The sequence below is a fragment of the Fistularia commersonii genome, chromosome 2, assembly GCF_037954325.1.
Source record: "Fistularia commersonii isolate RoL2024-O1a breed Wild chromosome 2, RoL_Fcom_v1.0, whole genome shotgun sequence".
Classification (NCBI taxonomy): domain Eukaryota; kingdom Metazoa; phylum Chordata; class Actinopteri; order Syngnathiformes; family Fistulariidae; genus Fistularia; species Fistularia commersonii.
Window position 1 is genome coordinate 3,001,053 of NC_141285.1, and position 25,733 is coordinate 3,026,785.

General features: G+C 40.0%; 1 protein-coding gene across 1 annotated transcript in view; it reads right to left on the minus strand.

The window, feature by feature from the left end:
• Positions 1–25: 25 nt before the first annotated feature.
• adgra1b (adhesion G protein-coupled receptor A1b) overlaps positions 26–25,733 on the minus strand; it is a 204,943-nt gene continuing 179,235 nt past the window's right edge. The window contains exons 17-19 of the mRNA XM_086164570.1: positions 15,443–15,588; positions 3,846–3,941; positions 26–3,266 (exon numbers count right to left, since the gene is read on the minus strand). Of these exons, the coding sequence (XP_086020696.1) occupies positions 1,850–3,266; positions 3,846–3,941; positions 15,443–15,588 (1,659 nt within the window). The 3' untranslated portion in view covers positions 26–1,849. The remainder of the gene's footprint in view (positions 3,267–3,845; positions 3,942–15,442; positions 15,589–25,733) is intronic.

Consider the following 25,733-nt stretch of genomic DNA (forward strand, 5'->3'; position numbering starts at 1 on the left):
ACTGAGCATTAACATTAAGAGGTCATTTTTCCTTTTTTTTTTTTTTTCTCCATACAACTTCCTTTACATATAGACTTATTTTATTCTTAAATATCTTAATTCTCTTATAAAATAATTGGTCAGAAACCATTTTTATATACATAGACAAGAGTGCACGGGATGGATAAAGAGATGATGTGCATGCCAAGGTGGTTTTAAGAGCAGGTTTTGCCAGAACACTATATGTGCTGCATCGGTGGTTATATATATATATATTTATGTATTTATTCTTTTTTTTTTCTGAACTTGCTTTGGAGATTAACTGTATGACTGCTTCTGTGTTATTTATCCATTCACGGAATGACCAAGACTCGCTTTCCCCTTCTTTTTTTTTTGGAGCGGCAAAATCGTGACCTTCGCGGAAACAAACAATCCGAAACCACGAGTCGTGCTTTTAAGGAGACGGTTAATGATGTTTTCGGCGGAAACGACGGGAAACGATGCGCGGTGAGCTGCAGCATTCTCATCGGGTCAAGGCAAATAATATGCTTGCGGATTGACATTAATTACAATGTTAAAACAGCACATAGTAGCTACACAGAACAAAGCGTGCATGCTTTGGGGGTTTTATTAAGATAAATGAAAATAAAATAATGAATCAAAAAAAAGGGATCGCATTTAATGAGTTCTGCCAGTGTTGGTTGAAGTGAAATTATAGCTTCAACCAACATTTGATGATGCCTATTTTTATCTTAAAGGAAAACAACAGGATATCGGTCACAGACGGGTAAATTAAGCAGCTTGTTGTTTTTATTCTCACATTCACACTTTTTTTTATGCACCTCAGATTGTTAGTTGTTTTTTTTTTCTGTTTTTTTTTTTTTTTTTTTTTTCGGAATAATGGCGTGGATGAGCTGAGCGGAAGAGAACAGGGGGGGGGAACCCCAACACAGTAATTTGGCGATGGGCTCATGAGGAACTCCCCGAAAATGTTAACAAAACTGCACTTGGATCGAATGACACATTGACGCCGACTCTCTATTTTCAAATAGCCGTGTCGTTGCTGTTGATGGTGCTGTTATTTACTTCTCCCTTTAAAACAAAATGATAAAATAGAACAAAAAAAAAAAAAAAAAAAACAGGACATCATAGAGACAGCACAATCAATACCAACCTGGAACAGCGAGCTTCATTTTCTACTCGTTTTTAAGTTTTTCACGATTTCACCGGCGTCGGCGTGTCTCTCGCAAAAGCGACAGTGACGTTGAGTTATTTAGAAAATCACCGGTTATTCACAGCTGCTTGGCAAAAATATCCACGAAGTCTAAAATTGCTGGTTTAAGTTGTCTAAAACATGGATGCCAAAAGTTTTTTTTTTTTTTAAGTACTGGAGGATCACTGTCAGTATCGACTGATGGACACAAATTGTAAAAAAAAAAAAAAAAAAAAAAAAATTAAATTAAAATAAAAATCTTGCAGCGTTTTGCCTTTGAGCACTAACACAAATATTCATACATACAACCGTTCATTTTCTTGTATATATAGAGAGCTCTGTAATAATATGGAACAGTGGAGATTCCTTCAGTCACGTCTGACGGTAAGTTGTAACACACGCGTTTCACAAATTCTCGGCTGTGTATGGTCGCTCTTCGGCGGAGCGTTTTACATGTTTCTGTACAGTAAAACAGCACACATAAAAACATGAGGACATTAAAATAAGATTATCCCACACTGATTGTGATGGTTAAAATGTTACTTTTTTTTTTTTTTTCTTTTTTTTAATTCTAGAAAGGGAGGCGAGGGTTTCATTTTTGGTGGGCGCTGCCTGTGGCCCCCCCACCCCCTTCCCTCCGGGTTCATCCATCCCAGACTACACAGTAGTTTCATTCTTCCAGGGTCCAGTGCGTATATTCCCTGTGCTGTCCGAGGTGTACAGGAGTCCGTCGTGCAGCCCCCCCTTAAGAATCCCGTTCTGATTGGGTGGGTTCTGGGGGTAGGATTGTCTGCGCGGGGCGTGCATCTCCAGGTGGTGATGTGCGGCGGCGGGGTCCTCCTCCGCCACTTTGCTGCAGCCGCAGAGGAAGACGCCGGCGTCCCCCGCCTCTACGGGACACAGGGAGGGGAAAAGGTCCGCCTTAGTGCAGCAGATGTGCCGGTGGCAGGGGTTATGGCAGGCGAGGGTTTCGTGCGCGGCGGCGGCGGCGGCGGCGCCGGCGTGGCACGTGTGATGCCCCTCGTGGTGGCCTTCCAGGGCGAGGTGCGGGCAGATGTGGGTGTGACGCTCGTGCGTGCTGTGGGGGCTGTCAGTGTGTGAGCTATGTACGCTGCCTCCGTCCACGCTGGAAGGGATGTGATACGCGTACTCCCGATCGCTCCCGGCCGCGCAAGTGCCGCCCCCGGCGCGTCGGCCGAAATGGCGCCCCTTAGTCCTGGCGCTGCTCTTCAGGCAGGGGTGCAATTGGATCCCGGGCCGGTAGCCCTCCGGGTCGGCGTGTAGCAGCACGTGGGTGGCGGCGGGCTCCTCCTCCATCAGCTGTTGGCTATGCAGGGCGGCACAGCAGGGCGTCACGGGAGCCAGACACGTCACGTGGTTCTGCGAGGACGGCAGGGCGGCGTGCTTGCAGTGGCCGCAGCTCAGCGGCGCCTTGCCCCGGCACGGCGAGCGGCCGTGGCCGTGACCGTGGCCGTGGCCGGGCGTGTCTCCGTTTACGTTGATCTTGGGGCGGGTTTGAGCGGGCGCCTGCGCGCCGGGGCAGGCGTCGGCGCGTCGTCCGGGACAACAGGAACACCAGCAATGCCAGACGTCGTCCCGCTTGGCGCAGTGATGGATGAGGACGAAGAGGCCGAGGGTGACGGAGAAGGCACCGTAGAGGCAGCTGAAGATCATGTCCAGGAAGTGGCCTTGTGACACGGCCAGCGCCCCGAACGTCCACGTGGCCAGGAACAGGAAAAGAGTGAAGGCTGCAGTGCGTAGCTGAGCCTTGAAGGAGTGCTCATTGGCTAGAAGCGCAGGATTTATGGGGACTCCAGGGCAGCCAGCTGGGCAGTGGCTACCGCTGGGCGGGGTTGTCAGGGCCCCGGGCTCCGCCCCCTGCTGGCAATGAGCCGGCATATCGATGGAGGCCAGCCTCTGCTGCTCCTCTGTCAGCTGCTTGAGCTCATACTTCTTCTCTGGATGGCGCCGCAGCTGCAGGAAGGTACAGAGGAAGTAGATGCATGTCACCAGGACGACGAAGGCCACCGGGCCAAAGAAGGCTCCCAAGCTGGGCTCCCAGGCCATCCAGCAGCTGCACCAAACATAAACACCGGCAGATCCATTTATTTTTTTAATCAGCAGAACATTTGACTCCATTATTTACTTTAACAAGTTCCCAATTACATTTTAGAATTAACCCGAGAGCAATTAACACAACCTGAAAGCAGCTGCAAGCTCAAAAGAGAGAGGCCAAGCAAACCTGTGAGTGTGTGTGTGGTTGTGTGTGTGTGTGTGTGTGTTTGCGTCAGCGTGGTAGCGATGATGATTAATAAACAAAGTATATATGAGCAGAGGGTCACGAAATTTCTCAGCTGTGATACCCGAACAAAAGGGGCCCCTCGATTATAATGTATTTATTTATCAAGTGAAACTAATACAAGCTACATGTGGCGCAAAATACAAATACGAGTCAAAAACCAACTCGCAAAATTGTTATAACTTAATCAGATTTTAACAATTGCGGCAACTTTGCCCCGTGACGTGTTTAATTTGAGCACCCAGAAGCGTTCGCCGTGTTTAGTAAAAAGTGGATAAAACAGCCATCGAAGACCCGTCGAACGCTACGACGGAAGAATTTAACCTTCGGAAAAGCGGCGTTTCGGAAACTTACTACGGCGCTTGCTCTCCGCTGCCGTAGTTGTCGATGCTGACGGCCGCCGTGACCCCGCAGATGATGAGCGGCACGCCGCCGCTGACTAAATAAAATCTGCGAGACGAAACAGAGACAAGGGAGAGTAAAACAAGGGTGAAAAAAAAAAAAAAAAACAAGCATACTGTATCTCTCATCCGGATTACGAATAAAAATATATAACATTTCGGAGGACTAGCGTTAGACATACAAAGAGACGGATAATAACCGACAGACAAAGTGACAGATACAATTATACACTTTTGCGGAGCGCCGCTTCGGCTTCAACGCCCAATTTTTTTTTTTTTTTTCCTCGATTTAAGGAACAGATGGGGACGGCGGGTTGACGCGTTTATCGTTTCGTTTCTCGTCTCCGACGCGCCAATCTTAAAGCAATCTGAAAAGCCGTGCCTAATATTTGAGCTTATCAATGCCGCTTGTTTGCCACGGGCCAAAATGAAAAAAATCCTCAATGAAAATAAGAACTTTTTCTTGTCAACAGAACGGCGGCGAGTGTTCGGCGCTCGCCGGCGCCATGTCAAACATCTGCCGGCTCTATCACGCTAAGAGATTTCAGAGTAATCCTGGATTGACAGCCCAACGCTCCGAAAATGTCAAAGTGACAGCGAACGGGCGGGTCGTCTTATTTCTCCCGTGTAAATAAAAAAAAAAAAAAAAAAAAAAGCAAAGTAAACTATTACCAACCCAATTGTTTTGAACAGCGGTGACAAACTGTATGTATCGTAAATGCTTATGAAATTAAATGTTAATTTGGGATTATTGCATTTTCTTATCTGTTTCCAGTGTCATCAAAATGAACGAGGACAGAGGCGGATTTATCTCATCCGAATATGGAACTATATGCGCCGCTGGCTATTTTCATTAAGTTTGTTCTCATATTTATTTATATATGCATCTTTTAGAACGGGCGTCGTGCCGAAAGTAAAACTTCCACCGTCTACCCAGTTCACGTACATATCTTTAAAAACTTTTTACTTATTTCATTCCCGGAATCAAACTTTTCGCTATGCATGTATATGAAAACTTATACCCTTTGCTGAGCATGCAAGGAAATTAAATTTGAACCACCCAAATTCATCTCCTCCTCCTCCTCCTTTTATTTTCATTTTTCTTTCTTAATCAATCGCCCTGAAAAAAAAAAAAAAAAAAAAAAAAAAGAAAAAAATACAATGTTTTCCATTTGACTGAATGGAAAAACAATGAAAATTACAAATTAAAATCACATAAATTAAATGAGCACAGAGGAGTTAGTGATGAATACAAATTCTTAATAATCTTAAATATCAAATCATATAATTCAGATCAGTGAATGGCAAATGATGTTGTTTTGAAAATGTGGCATTATTTTGCATGAAGCGTTATGGGGAGAAAATCAAATATTTATATTTGAAATGTCAGATCAGACACATTTAAACGGGCATTTGTGATCACAATTTGTAAATTATAAAAGTTTAGCCGAAAAGCGCCTCAGCGCAACGACCGAATATCTCATCTGTTAACTTTGACTCGCGTCAACGCCGTACCGATTTATCAACTTCAGCGTCATATAGAAAACGTTTAAAACTTAATTAGACACGATGAGTTTAATCTCGGCTCTGCACCGCGGGTCAGACGGGCAGGAGCGTCTTTCATCGATCGTTCGGAAACGCATTTTCCAACAAAGTCCGCATCGATTTGACGATCAAGTACTCAAGTGTGTGTCTTGACCGGCGAGCTTAGTTCGAGCAGCCTTATTGTCATAAGTGCTACGAGGACGCCGATGATGGCGACGGACGGTCAAATGCCTTCGAACACGAGAGAAAACAGCCGAGAGACGGCTTTCCCCAATATTTTCCCACCAGAACACGTCCGATGGCCTCTTATACTATAACGCCAAACAGAAATGGGCTATTAACAAATAGCTTATTTGTTGTGTGTGTATGTTTTACTGGTGACCTGCAAGAAAACAACTATTTAAATGAAAATGAATGCAAACAAAGAGGAGACAGCAGGACTTTAACAAGGGGCTTTTTGACGTGAAAAAAAAAAAAAAAAATGACTATGAGTAGAAAATTGAATTAGAGATTGCATAGTTGGAATATATTAGAAAATATTATTGGAAAAAAAAACAAAGCCTTATAGGAACGTGTTGGTGACAAAGTAATTGGCTGAGGTTAAACCAATAAACAAGATATGACCTGAGAAAATGAAAGAATAATTAAAATTAATAATTTAGATGATTTATAGTCTCCGCTGCTTTACAGTAGATTGCATAGGTTGGGATTACGGTGGTTTGCCCATCCTTGCCGCCAACTCTACCAATGAGATAAGATACAAGAAAGAGCTGCTCTAATTGTTTTAATTTAATGCGGTTTCACATTGACCGCACCACGATTCGCTCATTTCCGTGAATCGTATTTTTAAGAAAAAAAAGTCGTAAGCATCTTGATGACTTCATTTTAGTAAACCCTAACTGACTGAATTAAATCTGCATTTTTTGTCGTCAATGGGCATCGCATATTATTTAGTCTTTTCGAATACCTGTTAGTAAACCTGCTTGCACATTATTTCACGGGGGAAACCATGCATTTTTACAAATACCTTATTTCAAGCCGCACATAAAAAAAGCTGAATTTTTTCCCTTTTGTTTTTTTTTAATTTTTTTATTTCAACCCTAATTTATTGACATAAATCTGCATTTTTGCACTCACTGGACACCCAATATTATTTAATCTTTTCGAATACCTGTTAGTAGACCTGCTTGCATATTATTTCACAGGAGTAACCATGCATTTCTACAAATACCTTATTTGAAGCCACACCTAAAAAAAGCTGAATTTTTCCCTTTTTTTTATTTTAACCCTAATTGACTGAAATACATTGCATATTATTTTTTCCATTCAAATACTTGTTAGTAGACCTGCTTGCACATTATTTCACAGGGAAACCATGCATTTTTAACAATACCTTATTTCAAGTTGCACATAAAAAAAAATAGTTTTTTTTTTTCTCGCTTTTTTAAAAAATTTTTCATTCGACAATAACGCTACAACTTGCGCTTGCGTGAAATACTCCAACATATGAAGTATATTAGCTCAGTACATGTTTGCCTTAGGGTTGCACATCGCCAGTACTCGGATTATCCAGTCTGACTGGAGTGTTTGTTGTATCTGTTCTCCGAAAAGTGATGCCGCGCTTGCTCAAGGTGCAGCAAAGCCCTTGAATATCTGGATCAATGTGACAGAAGGTCAGCAGCTGGCTGGAAAAAAAAAAAGAAAAAAAATCAGCCTTGTCAACGGGTTAATGGTTTCGAAGACAAACAGCTACCGCGCTGCCACAATAATACCCCTGCAGATGTTGAAGTATTTAATTGTCTTACATCTTGAAAAACACGAGGTCCTCAATTTATTCTCTTATTCATTTATTCACCCCCCGATCCGCTGCCTGATATATTCTGTAATCCTTCAAATACACCAATTACACAGTACGTGGGCACCGACGCCTCGAGAACTCAGCGCAGGAGCGAAGCTGCCCCCTCCCCGCATTGTCCTTGCGCCGTCTTTGCGCGGACGCCCGCTTTCCGACACGCTTTGCCATTTCCTCTTACCGCCCGTTCAATCTCGACCTCCGTCGCAGAGCTAACCTTTGCACCCTCGCGTCCCCCCTCCCCCCCCCCCCCCGTCCTCGTCCTTCGCTTCCTCCTTTCTATCCCCTCTCCCTCGGTCCCCCTCTCTCATAATCTGTCTCGTGTCACATGGCACCTGTCCCGAAAATTCAATTACAATCAAGATGTTTGTCTGGATCGTTCAGCGAGGGGCGGTATTGGGGGGGAAGGCGAGAGTGTGTGTGTGTGTGCTCGGTCGCCGGCATTACTGGCCTGTCACCGTCTCTGAGTGGAATAGTTTCCCTCGGGGGACGCTCCTCCAACAGAAAGCCATTTACACAGCCGTCAGCAAGATAAGTGTAAATGAGAACAACAATTGGAATGTAAAAGCTCCTTTCGTTTTATATCCTTCATTCCTCCTTTATCCCGCTTGAAGAGGTTGCTTGTATTTGATATGATATATACTTTGCATGCAAAATAAGAATAAAAGGTGCAACGGAGTTGCTTTTTTGGTATTCCTGCCTCGGTGCAAAAAAAAAAAAAAAACGAGATTTGTCACGTGCAAAAACAAACGCTTTCATGCTGGTGATACTAAAAATAACAGCAACAAAAAATGCAATTTTAAGTAAGCTTAGAAACAGCAATCATTTGATAAAAAATTGACTTTTAGTGAGAAGCGGCACTCCATATTCTCCTCCTAGCCTCGTCCCTCGGCTGGGACACCGTCCTCAGATACGTACCGTCCTCTCTGGACCTGGTCCAGGCTGCGCTGAGCTGGACTGGGGACCAACGATGGTCACGGAGCTCCAAGCCATGACGGATAAGACAATAACATGCGACGGCGCTACATGCTAAATGCTATCAATAAAGCGCTGCTCTGTCCACTTGTGAATAACACCTTAAAATATACACCTGTATCCACTAAAATCTGTAAAGTGCCTACCTGGCCTATCAGCCCATTTAAGATAAGATAAGATAAGATCCCTATAGGGGTAATTTATGTGTCACAGCAGCGTAACAGTTATAGTATGAAAATTAACTATGAATATAAATGTAAATAGAGAGACAGTCCACAAATGAATAAAATCAGGTGAGAACGACAACAACAACAACATCAGGGATAAGAATGGACAACAGAGTGGAACGGTAAAGAAGATAGATAACCAAAACTAAATGATGATATAAATAGTTAGACCATAGAAATTACAAGAATAAAGTTATGATGTGGACGGCTGAGGTAGTAAATAGAATAAGGTAGTTAACAACTGTTTCCCCTGTTGTGACTTTGACTGGCATGATAGCAACAGATTTCCGACACTGATTTTGCGTTGGATGTGACATCACAAATCACACACTCATGGGATGGAAAAAAAAAAAAAAAAGGTAGAAACTTTGATTGTGGGAATGGGAGGAGGATATCAGGGGATAGAATGTGGGGTTCGGTGGGAGAAATTGATTTGTCTCCAGCTGCTAAGTCACATTGCAAGAGCCTGTCTGACAGGGACCATTACAGTCAATCACCGCGGATCAACTCGACCGCGGTGCCACACAATCCCTCCGTCTGCCCCCGGACAAATTATCTCATTCACAAGCATTGCATGATGGGAGAGACTCCAGAACTTTCCACATGAATCGCCCTGCACCAATCACAGCATGTGAGGATTTGCTGTGCAAGAAAAGCGCTGCCTGTAGGCGGCGAGTATTACCATGTGATGGACTTCTCACTCATCCTCGGCGCTCTTCAGGAAAATATCACTCGGAAGAATCGGAGTTTGATGATATCAGGCGTGTTCTTGTTTGTTTATAGCCTGCCGGTGCTAGTTCTCATGTTAAAGGTGTGTTGAGCCGCGTTTTGTAATAAACGTCCAAAATGTAATAACTTTTTCATTTCATTTTGTAATAAAAAGCCGTATTTTGTAATAAACTGCCGCATTTTGTAATAAATTTTGCCGCATTATGTAATAAGTTATTACATATTGAGCAGATTATTACAAATGCATTTGCAACTTTTTCATTCTCGAGGAAATGTATAACATAACATGCACCAATAACATGGTGCATTTATGTAATAACAATTCTAAAGCATAGTTTATTAGTTTGTTAATTGTATTTTGTTGGGCCGAATTTTGTAATAACGGTGCATTTTGTAATAAACGTCCAAAATGTAATAACCATTTCATTTTGTAATAAAGCCGTATTTTGTGATAAACTGCCGCATTTTGTAATAAACTGCCCCAACGCATTTTGTAACAAATTTTGCAGCATTATGTAATAAGTTATTACATATTGAGAGGATTATTACAACATGCATTTGTAACTTTTTCATTCTCTAGAAAATGTAATAACATGGTGCATTATGGAATAACAATTCTAAAGCATAGTTTATTTGTTTGCTAATTGTATTCTATTTTACTTTAAAGTATTTGTAAAAGCTAGGCCAATTATTAGTATCACTGTATTAGCCTAGTAGCAGTACTTAGCAATTACTATCAGTACACTATTCAAATGTTGCATTAACAGAGAATATTCTATAAATATAGATATTCTATAAATCTATAAATATTCAATAAATTCCATGTTCTTACATATCCTGTTGCAAGTGCATTTTGTAATAATCTTCTCAAAATGTAATAACTTATTACATAATGCAGCAAAATTTATTAAAAAATGCGTTGGGGCACTTTATTACAAAATGTGGCTTCATTACAAAATGAAATGAAAAAGTTATTACATTTTGGACGTTTATTACAATACGCACTGTTATCGCGTCTCAACAAGGTGAGTGCACATTCAAGAGAACAAGTTAAATGTGATGTCAGTGTATTGAAAGATTTCCAAGGAATGTCATTTTTTGTTTTTTGTTTTTTTTTCCTGCACCGGAGCATCGCTTTGACCGTATCTCAGTTCTCGAACGTGACAGGATTTCTCCCCGAAGCCTCTGGAATTTAGCTCTCCGTACCACAGTCGGAAAAAAAAAAAGTGCAAGAAGAGCTCACACAGCACCTTTCTCACCGCAGAGGAAGAGTAACGTATGTGTCCAAACGCTGATCCTCTTAAACATGCCAAACGCTAAGAGTAAGCAGAAAAGAAAATGGGATGGAGAAATAGAACAAAATTGCAAAAAAAAAAAAAAAGAAAAAAGACTAATTCAATCTGATGTGTACATCCGAGCGAAGCAGAATTAAATGGGTCAAAAGACTAAATACATTCAGATTTATGATAAAGCTGCTGGCAGCCTCTTGGGTGATTGAGGTAATTACTGATATCACAGGGGTTGATGCCGTGGTGAGGCTGTTTTAAGTCCTTTGTCCTTCTTCTTGACATTCTTCTGTCCTCCACGCTTGACGAGTGAGGAGCCTCAAACAGAATAAAGAAGCCAAAACATTTACCGAACATGCGGCTATTACAGACAATTTCCTCTCGCACATCTGCAAGACTGTGTGTCTATTCTCACGGGAGAACTATAACCGCCGTTCGAATATCATTCAAAACAACAAGCAATGAAATTGTCAGTCCAGAGCGTTGGATCCATATTTTATTTTTATTTTTTTCCTCAAGAGTCTCTCCTCATCCAATAAGCCAACTGAGCCCTTATTACCCAGTCTATCATTTTCAGTTCATTTTAAAATGTATGTTAATCAAAGTAACGTTAGCAAATTACAGCATTTTTCAATGACTTCATGCAAGTTTACGACGGAATGAAATATTTATAAAAACTCACGATCCATTAGCCATTTAAAAATTATTATGACTATCGTTGCAATTTTAGCCAGTCTGAAAAAAATAACTGATTTCTTGTTATTATAATTATCATTATTATGATAATAATATTATCATTATTATTATCAACAAGCCCTGGCATCTGTCATAGGATTTTGTAAGGGAGAGGTTGAAAAATTGTTCCCAGTTTTCCATTTATTTATTTTTCTAAAGGTGAGCTATTACAAAATCCCTCTGCCAAAATGCCTTACGGAGAACAAGCAAAAAGCATTAACTGATAATGGTAATGAAACGCCGCTCGGTTAGTATTTTACAGCTCCCACAGGTCAACTCGATGCTTCAGTGAAATTGCTCCAGTTAAAATGGATCAAGGCCATGAAATTTCCTAAATAACTAAATGGTCGGACACATCCTGCAGGGAGGGTCAACGACAAAAAAAAAAAAAAAACAACTGTAACTGACATTCTGAGCTGACGTTAAAACTGTTATACAAGTAGCGAGACCCAAGACGGTACTCGTCAGTACCGCCATCCCATCGGCAGACTTGTTGTTGCTAGGCAGCAGTGTGCACCTTGAATGTCACCTCTATCATGAGAGCTCGATTTGAATCTGACTGATAAAATTGAATTTATTCAAACCCCCCCCCCATGTCTTCAATTCATCGGGTTCATTTTCAAATTAAATTACAGTATTTTCCGCACTGTAAGGCGCACCTAAAAGCCTTTAATTTTCTCAAAAACCGACAGCGCGCCTTACAATCCGACGCAGCTTATATATGGATCAATTTTAGTTAATTATGGCTTCCGTAGTCAGGGGGGCGGCGCCGAAGTAGCAGCGGTAAAAACGGTAAAGGGGAATTCCAGTCCAACACCACTTGTGTGTGTAGAAAGACCCCAAAATGGGATTTTTCAAGAGACACGCTTACGACGCAGAGTTCAAACTCAAGGCGATCAGTCACGCAGTAGAACACGGGGAACAGAGCAGCGGCGAGAGAATTCAACATTAATGAACCAGCGCCAAGTAGAAGCGTCTCTACGTCTCTATTCCAATGAAGGCAACAGCGCTAGCTGGCTAGCGACATGAACATCAAGGAATTTAGAGGCGGTCCTTCTTGGTGCTTTTGTTTAATGAACAGCTCTGAACTGTGACGAATAGAGTTGGAAAAACATTGTTTTCGACAAAGGCGGCGCAAATACCGGTAAGAGCTACCGGTACGTACGGTACCTTCTTGTGAACTTGTTTTGGGAGTGAACCGAGTTGTCAGATAGTTGGTTTGTATTCTATTAATGAAGTCTGACGTACATTCCCTTTAGCGCAGCTTCATCTAGTGGATGCAAAACACAGTAGTTTCTATTCTATGCGCCTTATAATGTGGTGCACCCTATATATGAAAACAATTTTGAAACAGGCCATTCATTGAAGGTGCGCCTTATAATCCAGTGCACCTTATAGTGCGGAAAATACAGTACGTGAATCGGCACTGTTACAAAACTAAACTTTTCCCCCTTGGCTATTGATTCAGATCAAAAATGCAAATTTTTGCAGGGGAAAATAATGACCTGCCAGATTGAAGAAAGCCATATTTGACAATACCTGTGCAAAAATTGACCAAGTACTCATTGGTGTCAAGACTGCAGCCCTAAAGGGACGCAAGCATGCCAATGCAAAGGGTTGCGTGATTTAAAACCAGTACGAAACACAATCCGCAAATAAAACCTATGACTTCCACACTGGATTTAGAGCGAAATCTGGTTTAATAGCGCCATCTGTGCTAATAGCCTACGGGGAGCCGGGGTAAATTAGGCTACTGTGGGTCAAGAAAGGAGAGGAGGAAGGTCTGTTTCTTAAGAGGAGGAGTTAACACAAGAGGCCAGCAGGGATTCGAATGTCGGGATGACGACCGAAAAAGCTAGAGAATTGATTGAAATGTTGCAGAGAAGGAAGGTGGAGGAACTATGTGTCCAGGAGAGCAGGTGGAAAGGTAGCGAGGCCACAAGCTTCAGTTGTGCTATCGTGGTACTGATGGGGAGAGAAAGGGAGTAGGGGTTATCTTGAAGAAGGAGTTTGTTAGGAATGTGCTGGGAGGGAAAAGATAAAGTGATGAATCTGAGTCTTGAAGCTCAATGTTGTTAGTTGCTATGCCCCACAGGTGGGACACAGTTAAAAGTGGAGAAGAAATTCTGGAGTGAGTTAGATGCAGTGGTGCAGAATATCCCCAGAGGTAAGAAAGCTGTAATTGGACACTTCAATGGACATGTTGGTGCAGGCAACAGATGTGATGAAGACGTGATGGATAGGCTTGGTATCACGAGTAGGAACGCAGGCGGACAGATGGTGATAAAGTTTGCGAAAAGGATGGAAATTATTGTCGTGAATGTTTTCTTCCTAAAGAGGCAGTAACATGGGTTAACTTATAAGAAGAGAGGTAGGAGCACACCGGTAAACCCCATCTTGTATAGACGATGTAATCTGAAGCCGATCAGTGACAGCAAACTAGTGAAGTAGAAGAGAGCTGCAATGTTTCTTTGTCGATCTAGAAAAAAAAAAAGCATACGACAAGGTGCCAAGAAAGGGACTGTGGGACTGCATACGTCTTATTCCAAAGTAGCAATTTCACCGTACAGGGTTTTCTACACTGTACATGTGACAATGAATGCTTTGAATCTTGAATGAGGAAGCGTAAAGTGCCAGAGAAATATATTAGATGCAGGACAGGTATGAGAGCTGGAAGCCAGCGGGGTGAGGTGCGCCATACGTGTGACAGATTTATTCAAGATAGAAGTGGGAGTGCATCAGGGATCAACTCCGAGTCCCCTTTGGTTTGCTAATGTGATGGACAGGCCGCCAGACGAGATCAGACGGGAATCTCCCTGGACTATAACGCTTGCAGATGAGAGTGTGATCTGCGGTGAGGGCCAATAGCAGGTAAAAGGGGAAAACTAGAGCGATGGAGGTGCGGCCTGGAAAGGAGAGGAATGACGGTTAGCCGCAACAAGATGGAATACATGTGGGTGAATTAGAGGGATTGAATTGGAACGGTGAGATAAAGAAGATGGGGGATTTTAAGTACTTAGGATAAACAGTTGAGTGTAGAAAAGTGAAGAAAAGAGGTGAAGAAAAGTGCGCAAGTAGGTTGGAATGAGTGGAGAAAAGTGTCTGCGCTAATGTGTGATAAAGGAATATCAGCAAGAATGAAAGGAAATGTGTATAAGACAGTTCAGTCCACAAATGTGACATGATTATAATTCTAAAATGTGTGTTTGATGACCATTGAGGCTTATTGACACACAACTATTGTCCTATATTTTTATTTCCCTCAAGGTATTTCATTGATTCCATTAAGTTGCACTTGTGAATTAATCATCTCGCTTGGTCGTGGGTTACGGTTAGTGGGTGGGTTATGAGCTGGTTACACAATCAGCTGCAGGCTTAGTACAGTCAGTGTTAACTAACCAGACACCATGTGGCCAAATGGCTGAGCACTATGCAACGACAATAATAATAATAATAATAATTAATAATAATAAGCCACAAAGTACATGGCCTTTCACATTCATGTTGGATGTTGCTATAGTGAAGCGGTGCTAAAAAGGTTAGCCCATCATTTCTAAGGTGTTCTTATATGTTTCAGAACCCAAATCCAGTGAAATTCTGATTTAAAGAAAAAAAATGCAATTGATAAGTCTTTAAAACAACTCTATACTTACAGTTCTATCTGTAAATTGCCATCTATTAATCATACTAATCACTATGAGCTATTTGTGCATAATCTACACATAATTATCCACCATACTTGCACTAGCTGCGCATATTTTGCTCATATCTTGTCTACCTCTACTTGCACAAGCTTTTAAGAAAAAAAAAATCTGTAAATACTGCATTCATCTGTAAATACCGCACTTGTCTTTTTTTTTATTGCACTTCTGATTAAATGCTAACTGCATTTTGTTACACTGTATCCCTACATGTGCAATGTCAATAAAGTTGAATCTAATCTAAAAAAAAAAAAAAAAAAAAAAAAAAAAAAAAAAAAAGGGAAATGCAGTGGAATAAGGCTGCTCACTCACAAAAAAAAAACAAAAAAAAAAAAGGGAATTGCAGTGGAATAAGGCTGCTCACTCACAAAAAAAAAAAAAAAACAAAAAAAAAAAAGGGAAATGCAGTGGAATAAGGCTGCTCACTCACTCACAGCACATGTAGCTCCTATCTGGTGGCGATTAAGGATCAGGAGCATTGCAAGGACATTGGTGTTTACCTCAACAGGGGTGTTTTAGGGGGCGGAGGCGGGTCACCATCTTGGCTCTGCGGTGGCTTCTTCGTCACCTGCTTGTAAATGTTCCTCGCCGTAACCCCGAGCCACAACATGGTCGACAGGGACGAGTAGTGCAGCACGACCCCGACCTGAGAAGGTTAGAGATGGCACAAAGGATTATTTCAAAGCTTTGCTTGACTTTGTGAAGTTCTTTAAAAAAAAAAAACTACGCAGTATGTATGTCAAAAACATGCCAGACTTGATCACATTCTTTCCTCCTCCTCCTCAAAAAAAAAAAAAAAAAAAAAAAAAAAGTGAAGGAGGAGCTGCTACTCTACTCTTAAAATATCACCAATGTCAGTCCAAGGGTGTTTCCATGGCTGTTTTTCGTTCCAGACTCGGTTCTGCCTCATCCTTCACTCAAAGACAAGAGTGGACGAATGGAGAGACAGGTTAAAAAAAGCAGTAATGAATCATCAAGGTTGTGTAGGATAAGAACATTCGGGTGACGTTGCACCGGTGGATACTGAGCCGCCCCTTATCAGCTGACTTAGAGGACATGAGGTGCGCGGTGTGAATAATAAATCAGAATAAAAATTAGGGTTATATTGACAGCTACAAGTCAAATAATAATAATAATTAATAAATGAACTGTAAATGAATTGGAAGTAGAGCTTCTTTTGTTTAAAGACTCTGTTGAAAAATGGAGTTGGGTAAAATACTCAGCTGACTTTGAGGACATGAGGTGCGCAGTGTGAATAATGACTCAGGATACATATTATGGTTTTATTGACAGCTTCAACTAAAATGATATAAAATGATGATAATAATAATAATAATAATGATAATGACAATAATAATAATGATAACAACAACAATAATAGTAATAATAATAATAATAATAATAATGACAATAATAACAATAATAGTAACGATAATAATAATGACAACAACGATAATAATAATAATAAAAATAAATTACATTTAAATATATGGCTGAATTGGAAGTTGAGCTTCTTTTGTTTAAAGGCTCTGTTGGTTTGGAGAAAAAGGGAGTTGTGTAAAATGAAAGAGAGAAAGAGTTTCTCTCAGCTGACTCATAGGACATTAGGTGCGCAGTGTGAATAATAAATCTGAATACAAATTATGGTTATGTTGACAGCTCCAAAAATAATAAATAAGATAGCAAATAAAAATTAGCTAATAAAAATAATATAAAACAATAATGGTAATAATAATAATTATTATTATCATTATTATTAGTATTAGTAGTAGTATTTATTATCAGTTATTTTGTGATAATTATAGCAATTATTACTATTATCATTATTATGACAATGACCACAATAATAATAACAATAACAACAACAATAATAATAATAATAATAAATTGCATAATGTATATATGGGTGAATTGGAAGTATAGCTTCTTTTGTTTAAAGGCTCTGTTGGTCTGGAGAAAAAGGGAGTTGTGTTAAATGAAAGAGAGAGAGATTTTCTTCACCCAGTCAGTTTCTTCAGTTTGTAACGGGAGTTGTGATAGCCAATCAAAAGGCGTCTCTGTCGCGCGCCTCGCTAAAGGACCAAAGCTGGTGTCCACGAGTCTGGATGCTAATTGGAAGTGCCCTTCAGCTGGATATGGTGAGCGGAGAGAGGATGGGAAGTCAATCACCGCTCGGTACACCAAGCACTTCAGAGCTTCATTAGTGCAAAGAACAGACAAAGAGAAATGTGGTTTTCTGATGGAAATGAAACAAGAGGAGGGGCTGTTAAATTACAGCAAAAGCGCGAAAGAAAGGGCGCACACTGATGCTAATTGGCTGATTCCCGTCCTTATAGGCGTGTTGTCGGCCAGCAGGGTTTTTTTTTAAGGTCGAGTCCGGCTTCTTTCAACGTTTCGGACCGACTGATCCGGACCGAAATCACCGACGTGCTTCCGGTGAAAATGCTGTGGGCGGGAGCCACAAAACAGCTGCTGTAAAATCCTCAAGGGTACGTGTCAGAGTCCATGTATGTCGACTAAAAGTGCTTTGCTTTCGCAACTGACAGGCTCAGATTGTGCAAGTCAGAGTCCGACCTGGTCGAGGAGAGACAAACACGTGATTCGTATGTTCTGGTTTAAAAATGGACATTCGGGCAAAACACAAATGTGGTATTTTCTCGATATATCAATATATCGACGGAATATTTTCCGTTCTTTCGTCAGACGATAACGATTCCAGCTTTTCCGGAGCAAAAAAAGCTCTTTTAGAGGACAGACTTTGACGTGTCCAATCGCACTGCATTTATTTTGCAGTTGCATTCAAAGCACATTAAGCGCCAATGTTAACATATAAATCATTTCACTTAACACCACTTTCTCATACCCTAAACAGCAACCTGACTTTTTAACAGTATTGGTACAATCCAACTGTATACCCGACATCCTTCCCTCTAAATCAAGCATACGGTCAATACTTGAATTGGCTTGGCGCTATTTGCTTAACCCGGCTTTCTCTAAAACATACTATATTACACAACATAGATGCATTCCAGTGGCTGAAACCAACCTATTTATTGCTTTCAACGTTGCATGGTATTTACTCATCCTGGACGGTTCAGTAATAGCTTAGATGTATATATAGGGCATTAGGATAGCTGCAAGGGAATTCTATTGATCTACACATTTGCGACTACTGCTGAAATCCATGTGAACATACGCAAGCCTTTGTCAGAGCAGTGCAGCATGTCCGAGAGGGCGATATACTACTGGGGTTTCTGTGACCATGAGACCTTCGGATCCCGAAGAACACATCAGATAGTCAGTGCCGATCTGAGAAATTCCCCTGCATCTAAAGGAGAATGCCTGCAGGCAAACAACGAGCAGACACGTTGCTAATGTGATACCAAAAAAAAAAAAAAAAAAGTGTATATTTTTTGTTTGAGCTCATTCTTTTCCATCAATCATTTATATCTAATATCAGGAGAAGATTGTAATTCATCAACGGCCAAATAAATCTTATAACCTATGAACTAAGGGTTTATTTTACTCATCGTAGTTGCTATTAGACATTCTGTGTGAAAATGTCCAGGGATCGGATCACTGAACAGCACAATGATAATGCAGTTAGCAAAAGAAGAGCTGGAAACGGTCCCGGATATTCTAATCAATGCTTTCCCCATTAAAAAGCACCAGAGTGGAAAATGCAGACTGACTATACCAGCTTACTCCAGTCACATAGTAAATTCAATATTTCCATATACATTGTTTATTTTTACAATGCTATTCTCTTAAAGGAACACAGGATTCTTTAAAAAAAAAGATCTATTATCCATTAATTGTGCCTGCTGTCACATTAACTTGGTAATTTTTCTTCATATCGCCATGGTTTCCGCCGATCAAATGACATACACATGAGGTCTGGCAGCACTAATGAGGGGTAAAAAAGTACTGCCACCTCCCCTGCGTAACCTAATAATCTAATTTACATTCAAGTGATTCTTCTCTTAGAAACGGCTTTGCAATTTATTATCAATCAGAAAAAAAAATGAAAAAAAAAATGTTTACAAACTCAGAAATGAATATGATAGATAGATAGATAGATAGATAGATAGATAGATAGATAGATAGATAGATAGATAGATAGATAGATAGATAGATTATTCTGGTAGGGATAAAAGGGAATAGCTACATTTAAGTCAATGTTATAGTCTATGCTATGGATGACTGATTGCGCTGCTAACTATTTATTTATTTTTTGAACAAATTTTAAGTTTTTTTTTTGTTTGTTTTTTTTTCCCCCCATCAATTTCCACTCAGCTGTGAGCAGATTAATTAGTACAACGTGCAATTATTTAATCAGGCAAAAGGAGCTTATTACAATGTTTAACAAAACACAGAGCAAATGATGACTGAACTGTAACATCAGAAGCGTGAAATCACACAACAGTCTTTCAAATTCTTGGATTTATTGTTTCAGGACATGAATTAACACCGAGCAAAAAGTCATTCCAGTAAATGGAATTATAACGTGCGTGACGGCATCTATGTGGAGTTTCTTAACTCGCTAGCAAGTATTTCCTGCAGGGATCTGCATGATTGAGCGGTGAGCTTATTCTATAACAACAACACCATCAGATGGATTGTTTTAAAATTTTCAGCGTACGCTAACGGGACTGCACTCCAAGGACCTTGATCTTGTCTTCCCGGAGCCTAGTCATTATATTAGCTCACAACTGTTTTTGATGCATAAGTAACCAGTCTACTGGCAGCTATTTTACATGGGATGAAATGAGCGCAGGAACACTCAGATTGGACTGAATGGAAGTACAAAGTAAATCACTGCAGATAGCCTTCTGTATTTTTTTTTTTTCTTTTTTGGCAAATGGGGTCTGTCACAACTCATTATACAGCAGCACGCTGCTAACAGCCTTCTTTGTAAAAATGAGTTACAGCTATACCTGCAAACTCATATCTAGGTCAGTTCTCTGGTAAACTTAAGTGTTATTTCACACCGGTTAGACTCACCCAACACAAAACTGACATCAAACCTCGGATGGCCCGAGGTGCAATTACGTAGGTAGAAAATAGGAATGCGAGGATATACCGAATCTCGTTCCTTTGGCCAGAACCGCAAAACATCGCATGGCGTGTCACAGCCTGGGGTGTTTCTCAAATCGGCAACAAAGCGAGTCATGTCAGGAAAGAAGATAGCGATGGAGATTAGAAATGACTGCAAAGACCCCGGATGGATGCTGCATGGTGACAGTGCCACAGTGGGTGTGTGTGTGGTGCAAGGATGAGGAGTGGCACATAAAGAATGAAGAGATGAGTAAGGGATGCAGGTGGAGATGGTGCAGGCGGAGGGTGAGGAGCGGCGAGCCGGGTGTGTAGTGCATGCTTGATGTGCGGCGAGAGCTGCCAAAGCTAGTTTCAGGGTTCCTTGAAGTTCCCTCTGTCAGAGCGAGAGCATGTTCTTATGTCCCCCTCCTGGGAGGGGAGACGGGGTGCATCTATGAGTGTGTATAGAGAGGAAGCAGGATGATTGGGGAAAGTACAGAGAACTCAGCAGGCGCCGAATGCACCAGTGTGTGCATTTTAATTTGTGTGTGTGTGTGTGTGTGTGTGCAAGCACGGGCGCAATATGATCACACATTTCCTCAAGCAGTTCTTTAATTATCCCAAATTTTGTCTAGTGGGGTTTGCCTCAGTCCCAGCGGAGCTGCAGACTATCTGGGCTCCAGCTCGAATCTGCAGAGAGTTGTCCTGATAGCAGTGATTGGGTGAAGGAGGAGCCGCCAGAAAGAGACCTTGGGATTGTGTGGAAAAAAAAAAAAGAAAACCCCAGACAATATCAACAACAACGTTGCTACTAAATAAGTAAAAAAAAGCCGGGGCTCTTCCTAACGATAGGCCCCTTAACGTTGCTATTATCACACATGTCTCTGCATTCTCTCTGCAATGTGATGTTTAGGGACTGAATAAGAAAATAAAAAAAATAAATAACCAAATAAATAAAAATCACTGTCAAATTTTCAGAAAATACAAGATTTTTGTGTTAGCAAACTTTTATTTTCATTATGCTAATTCTACATTTAAATGTTCAGAGAATCAACTCCCTCCATAAATCATCAGTAGTATACAGTAATTGTCCTAAAAATAAATTCACCCACAAATGATAAAAAAGAATAGGGAAAAATAATTGATTTCCATTTACATATTCATTAAAAATATATGTATAATGATTCATTCATTTTTTATTTATTTATTTATTTTTAATTGAAAGTGTGTAACATGTGTTGCTCATTTGTGATTGGTTGCCAGGAGGTTCTTTTTTACCTTTTTTTGGTAATTGAGATATATGAAGACTAATATCAGATAAACTAATACTGTTCAAAAATGTGCTGTGTATTGGCACAGTTACATATTTACATTGCATTATTGTGTTAATGCTGTGAACTTGATTCCCTTTTCTCTATTATTTGGACTCATTTTTTACCATTACTCGCAGTGCATAGCAGCAAAATCTGAAAAGGGGAGAAAAAAAAATCACTGAGCAAGAGAAAAATTGACTGAGAGAAGATTTGGTGAAGAACAAAGGGCTAAAAAAAACGACTGATGGCTGCGAAAAAAAACAAAAAAAAAAAAAAAAAACAAAGATGCTGAATCTTACTAATCCCTCTGAACCCCGACCAAAAAAAAAAAAACAATTACATTCAATTATCTGGAAGCTGCTAATATTCAGAAAAGAAAATGATATGATGTGCAGAGGCAGTTTTTGCAGCGGTTGCAGCACTTGAGAGGATTCGCACATTTATATAACTACTTCAAGCATCAGCATGAAGAGATAGATAGTTATCAGATAATGACTGCACAGGCATGTGCGATATTTCAGTAAAGTCCCTTTCAAATAGAAATGTCAAGCCCAGCATAAGACCGGCACTGGCCTTTCACACCAACCGGACCGATACTCCTGAACCTTTTTTTTTCTGTTAGGTCATATTTGGCGTCATAGCTCTGCTTTGCTGAAATGCATTTCTTCAGTATTTTTTTTATATAATTTGCAATTTTTGAATGGAAAACCTATCCTGACATGGTTGGCATTCAATAGGCACAGATTTATTTATCTATATCTCGATTTTTTTATTTTTTTTAATATTATTTAAAATAATTTTTTTATATATTTATTTTTTGTAATGCTCGTGTGAAACAGGTTTATGAACTGGACGTCATTGCATAACAACTGACAATGAGATCTGCTGATTTGCTGGGTGCCGTTTCCTCTTTACTTTTTTTTTCTTTTTTTTATATAATATGCAATTTTCGAATGGAAAACCTATCCCGATATGATTTGTAAATAACCCCTGCTGACATTTAACAGGCACACATTTATTTCTCTATATTTGTTTTTTTTTTTAATATGATTTATATTTTTTATTATATATTTTTTCAAATTATTTTTTATATTATTTTTATTTTCATATTATTATCTTTTTTTCCTGTTAGGTCATATTTGCGGTCATAGCTCCACTTTGCTGGATGTCGTTTCTTCAGTGCTTTTTTTTTCAGTAATTTTCTTTTTTTTTTAAATATTATTTATATTTTTATCATTTTTTAATCATAGTTATTTATTATATTTTTGTTATTTTTCTACATAATTTCTTTTTGTAGTGCACATGTGAAACAGGCTTATGAACTGGTTGTCATTGCATAACTACTGACGATGAAATATGCTAAATGAACGTTCACAGAAATGAACGCAATGGAAAAGAGAGAGTATAGATGTCATCGACGTTCAAAAACAAATTGTGCAAAAGGATATGCAACGCTTCAAAGTGGACCTGTCACTGTTATTTTATGTCTCAGTTCTATTTCTATGGAAGTGCACATGAGGCAACAGTGTAGGTTCACGGCTGCTGATTAAAGCCCTAAGTGCCCTTAAGTGTCCCTTCAAGCAATAACACTGAGACGGTGAGTCAGTATGCACAAGGGAACGTCCCTGAAACTGAATCAGCTAAACCCGAATTCGCCCGTCATTCATTTTCATATTTCAGAAGTCCTTGAAAAAAAGCCCGGGAGAATTTACCGTACGAATTCCCTCCTTTTAACATTTTCATGTCTGCAGAGTAAAAAGGAGAAGAACTGTTACCGCTCATAATCAAGTTATTAGCGACGGTGAAAGACGTGGAGCATATGAGCGGGGAGGGAGGGGGTGTCGGGGTGGGCGGCGTTTCACGGCGAGCCTTTGTGTCAGCTGCAGATGTGGAGAAAAAAACCTGACAGCTGTGACACCGGTGGTGACTTCCAACAGATTTTGCTGTCACCCAGCCTCCCGCCAGGCAGCTCAGGTAAAAAACAGAAATATGACGCCCTGCATTTCGGCATGTAGATGCGGAGTCTTCATACCGCGGAGGAAGGTGCCGCCTAAAGAAAGCGTTTCTGACGGCGGAAGAGGCGGCGAAAGCCAATGAAATCAATCTTTTTCGGCTACATAGCTGAGGCGAGGTAAAAAAAAATAAATAAAACGAGCGCTCTGGTTTCGTGCTAACAACGTGTCCGTCTTACAGTCACCTTGTTGAGCCGCATTTTGTAATAACAGTGCATTTTGTAATAAACGTCCAAAATGTAACAACTTTTTCATTTCATTCTGTAATAAAGCTGCATTTTGTAATAAAGCCGCATTTTGTAATAAACTGCCCCAACGCATTTTGTAATAAATTTTGCCGCATTATGTAATAAGTTATTACATATTGAGAAGATTATTGCAAAATGCACTTGCAACTTTTTTATTTTCTAGGGAATGTAATAACATGGTGCATTATGTAATAACAATTCTAAAGTATAAGTTTGTTAATTGTATTTTATTTTACTTAAAAGTATTTGTAAAAGCTAGGCCTATTATTAGTATCACCGTATTAGCCTAGTAGCAGTACTTAGCAATTACTATCAGTACACTATTCAAAGGTTGCATTAACAGAGAATATTCTATAAATTCCATGTTATTACATTTCCTAGAGAATAAAAAAGTTGCAAGTGCATTTTGTAATAATCTTCTCAAAATGTAATAACTTATTACATAATGCGGCAAAATTTATTACAAAATGCGTTGGGGCAGTTTATTACAAAATGCGGCAGTTTATTACAAAATGAATTGAAAAAGTTATTCCATTATGGACGTTTATTACAAAATGCACCGTTATTACAAAATGCGGCTCAACACACCTCGACCTGCATCAGACTGGCCACTGACATGCGTCTAAAGTTGTCCGATCATAAGTGGACAGCTGCCCCCCGTGTCGGATAACATACTTTGAAACGCACGAAAACAACACACACATCATGATAAAGATGACCAATTGCACAGCTGACAAAGTAAACATCCTCTGTCACCGGTCTTAATGGACCTGGGCAGCAGAGGATGTTTATAATGGTCCGGCCTGCTCTGGGGAACCCTAAATCTTCCACCAGGGGTTGAAAGCCGCAGCTCAGCCTCTATTTTAAGCTTGTTTTTGCAGAGCCGGCAGACCGCCCCTGGAGGTACAGACAGCTGAAACTCATAGATTGAAAATAGACCGCTCATAGATTGTTTAATTAGATGCGCGGTTATAAAACCCCTCTCGCTTTTCTATCGTATCAGCAAATTTTTTAGATTTCTGCAAGCTGTCGTCCCATGATATCATAATATTCTCTACGGCTGCGTGGCGTCGATTAAACCAGATCCGGACGCAAATGAACACATGCATCGTTTATATAAAAAAGGACAATGGGAGATACCATTTCTAAACAGATGGCTGACGGTAAACATCGTGCCTGTTTTTGGTGTGTTCAAGGTCAACCAGTTTAAATGGACAAATTTTCATAATGCATATCTCTAGGACGATGCTAGTAATAATAATAATAATAATCATAATAATAATAATACACTTTTTGTTTGTAGTTATGTAAACATCGCAGGTTGCAGCCATATGCGGACCAGGCAAGATGTTAAATATATATAAATTGCGTTTTCATCAGTTCTTTACCATCTCAGATTGATCTACCAAGAATGTATGACATGACTTTTCAACCATAATAAACATTAATATAATCTCACTAAGCCATCTGGAATAATGTCAGAATAAAAATCTCTTTCAGCTGGGATCCTCATTTCCACAAGCCTTAGAATGACATTTAGGGATGGCATTTCTGCTTTTCTATATCGACACAGATTTCACAAATCCTCAGTCAAAGAGCCATAAATAAATACAAATAAATACATAAATAAATAAATAAAAATAGAAGCCACACACACTCTGAATAACAAGTTAAGGCACTATTTCCTCTGTCCATAAGGCTGCGGTTGTCGATGCTGGATTTCATTTAGGATAAAGTGGTTGCTGTCCAAAGCGCTCGAGGGAACGAGTGGAAGAACCCGGAAGTGACACGAAAACAAACCTTACGTGTCACATTGTTTCCGGTTTAAATGGATAAATTCATGTTAAAAATTGCAGGTGAAACTAGAAATATGTGGCGTTTTAATCTTAAAACTACTATGCTGAAAATCTTAAAATACTCCTTAGCTTGGTTTAGCATGACTTGACTTGTTTTGGGTCTAATCCTTTGCGGTCTGAACGTATAAACCTCCTGAACACACCCGATATTCGCTCTCAGATGTCTAGAGATCACGTATGTGGACTGCAAAACCTGTGCGGAGCTTTCAGAATAATAAATCGGTTATAAACCACATTAAGGAAAATATACAAAGCACAAGTAGTTTCATGGCTGGGTGACTCTTTTCATGCAGTAAACATTGGCGAAACAAAGTTAAAGTGCTTT